The 3,018-nt window shown below is 49.5% G+C and overlaps 1 protein-coding gene across 3 annotated transcripts in view; it reads right to left on the reverse strand.

The window, feature by feature from the left end:
- Nucleotides 1-3,018, reverse strand: part of ACTN2 (actinin alpha 2) — an 80,505-nt gene that overhangs the window by 24,433 nt on the left and 53,054 nt on the right. For all 3 annotated transcript variants that reach the window (XM_007452936.1, XM_007452937.1, XM_007452935.1), the window contains 2 exons: nucleotides 2,678-2,770; nucleotides 866-1,096 (listed from right to left, as the gene is read on the reverse strand). In XM_007452936.1, the coding sequence (XP_007452998.1) occupies nucleotides 866-1,096; nucleotides 2,678-2,770 (324 nt within the window). The remainder of the gene's footprint in view (nucleotides 1-865; nucleotides 1,097-2,677; nucleotides 2,771-3,018) is intronic.

Raw genomic sequence — 3,018 nt, forward strand, 5'->3', positions numbered from 1 at the left:
GGGCTTCCCTGGTGGTACAGTGGTTGAGAGTCTGCCTGCCGATGCAGGGGACGCGGGTTCGTGCTCTGGTCTGGGAAGATCCCACATGTCACAGAGTGGCTGGGCTCATGAGCCATGGCCACTGAGCCTGCATGTCCAGAGCCTGTGCTCTGCAATGGGAGAGGCCACAATAGTGAGAGGTCCGCATACCGCAAAAAAAAAAAAAAAAAAAAAAAAAAGTGACCACCAGGTTGTCAACACGAACGCCGTTGACTTTGAACAGAACGGTCTGTCTTAGGGTGGACGGAAGCCGGATTACTTACTGCAGGTGGAAGAGTAAAAGACATAAAGAACGGGAAGCGACCAAAAACCAGTACCATAAAGAACTCTCTCTAGATGTCCTGCTACAAAGGGGAGCCGAGAAACAGGACAGGTGCTGTAGGGAGGCGTGGAGTCATAGGAGGTTTTCATTTGCGTCTGGCAGATCCTAGAGCGCTTCCTCTGCGGATGTGAAAGCTTCAGCAGAGCGGGAGAAACTGAAGGTGCAAAGAGGGATGTAAATGTGGGACTGAGGCCTGGAGAAGGTGAATCGGGGAGAGGGTAACAGGAGGGAACAGAGGGCCTGTGATCTAGATGCTGGTCCACCTAGAGGCGGAGAGGAGAGGATGGGGACCGTCGTCACTAGGTGTCTGTCAGAGGCCTGTTCTGTGTGAGGCACCAAGAGCAGTGAGGGTCAAGAGCTGCATGACGGCAGGGAGAAACCTATCCAGAGGAAGTGGTCACAGGGCCAGAATTACAGTCAGTGACTCTTCTCAGCGGCCCATCAGAGGAAGGACTGTGGGAAAAGAAAAAAAAAAGGGGGGGGGCTGCCCCCGGGGCTACTCACCGACACCATCTTGCCCTCAGAGGGCATGAAGGCCGGCCGGTTGCTGATCCTCAGCTTGGTCTGCAGGGTGTTGAAGTTGATCTCCAGCTGGCACTTCTCCTGCACCTTGGGAGGCTTGTGCTTCCGGCGGTAATCCCGAAAGTCCTCCAGCTTCTTCCGCGTGGCCTGCATGGTCTTCTCAGGGGTCCGGTTCTCTAGCCAGGGGATCGTGCGCTGAATCCATTCCAAAAGCTGTTCCCAAAACACACACACACACACAAAAAAAAACACTGCTGAAAACACCAGCAAACTGCCCCCCGGTTAAAAAAGAGAGGCACCGAACGATTGGGAATGGACTGACTGAATGCTCCCGAGATTACAGAAGTCTGACTGCAAGGAGGGCATAAATACAAACTGCTGTGCCCCCCGCAGGGCCACTCATCATCGCCCCACTGACACCACGCACAGGTCGAAAGTTCAGAGGCAGCACGAGTCATGTTTTACAAAAATGGGACATTTACAGGAAACTCGGGGACCAGACATTAGCAGACAAATGCTGGATGGAGCTTTCAAATGAAAAAACAAAAACCTCACGTGGTGGAACGTGGTGGAATAAAATCAGGAAAGAACTGGGTTTAACTCAAAATGTATTTCTAGTTTAAATCAGCTCAAATCTAACGGGTCTACTTACGAGATGAAAGTATCGTAAATCTGGGACTGACTCAATGCCAAAGTATATTTTATTTTAATAGCTAGCTTTCAAGGAAATCCACAGGATGAAAGCGAAAATGGCAGTGACTCCAAGGATGAAGCACGCCCCGTTCTCTTGAATTACTACCAAGGCCTTACAAAGGCCCTGCATAGTCTGTTCGAGGGGTATAAATGAAGGACCAAGAAAGAAGAGGTAAGCTATCATCACTGAGGAGCATCTGTCCTTCGGTCCTGGTCATACTTCAACCCTGACGTCGATCACTGGCGTTAAACAATGTTGCCAAATGGAATTTTCCCATAGCAGCAGGAAATATAAACAGTATCATTAGCTTGGACTAATATACACCACTACTTGGGAAGATTGAGTCCCAGTGTCCTGATGCTTTGCACAGTACAGACCAAGTATCAGCCAAAGTAAGCCAGAGCAAACGTTATTTGGTCTCTGACATTGTCACTGTGATTGAGTTCAATCCAGAGAGAAGGTGGCTGCGGACCTCACGCAGATCCTGCTTAGTTAAGATTTATGCTATAATAAGAACAAAAAGAAAAGCAACATGGAAAGTGCTATTCTAACTGAGAAATCTAGCTGAAGAGCTGTAGAAAGGCATCCTGGAAACTCATGCTCAAATGTCTTGGACGGAGGGCTCTCCCTCTCCCGAGGTTCCCTCTAGGTATTTAAATACACACACAAGGCTGAGCCTTGTCTCACTGGCATGTTCCTTAGATGTTGAGTCACCGTGTGGAGCTGGGATTCTGAATACAGAGCTCACCCTACGTGATGTCAGTAGCCGATGAAGCAGGAAAAAAACAAGGAACACAATGTCATCTAGGGGAACCCGACCCCGGAGGTGCAGAGCTGAGGATGGAATCACATTCTACGTTTTGTAACATGCAAACTACCTCTGTGCCTTGCAATGCTTGGAAAGACCAGCAGCACTACCTTTGTGCCAGTAATTAAGCAAGATGAACAACCCTGAGAGCGAGTGTACTTTCCTACTTTTATTCTGTCTGAGATGAAAAACGCAAAAAAAAAACCCACCAACACTGACAATCCGTGTTCACCCTCTGTGCCTCACCCTCAGGGTGGGGATGGAGAGGACTGCGGGGACCCGTTTCCTTTACCTCACTTGCTAGCCTCTCATATTCTTCCATCAGCCTCTCATTCTCTTGATTCACAGCAAGAACCTTACATATCCTGTTAGCTGCTGTCTCGGCCTGTAAAACACAATAGGTAAACAGGACGGCTCTGTCGAAAGGGACGTGCATACACAAGGTGGAAGGTGGCAGGGCAGGGGGTGACCAGGGAGGCAGCACGTGCTGTAAGTGGTGCAGGTTCTGGGTTCAGGTGGGGTAAGCCTGAGGGCACAGCTCGTTCACACTATGGGTCATTTCACACCTTTGGGGCAGTTTTCACACAGACTTACATGGCAGGCTGAATATACTGTAGGGAATAACAGGGAAAG

Source organism: Lipotes vexillifer, unplaced genomic scaffold (genome assembly GCF_000442215.2).
Source record: "Lipotes vexillifer unplaced genomic scaffold, Lipotes_vexillifer_v1.1 scaffold1088, whole genome shotgun sequence".
Taxonomy (NCBI): domain Eukaryota; kingdom Metazoa; phylum Chordata; class Mammalia; order Artiodactyla; family Lipotidae; genus Lipotes; species Lipotes vexillifer.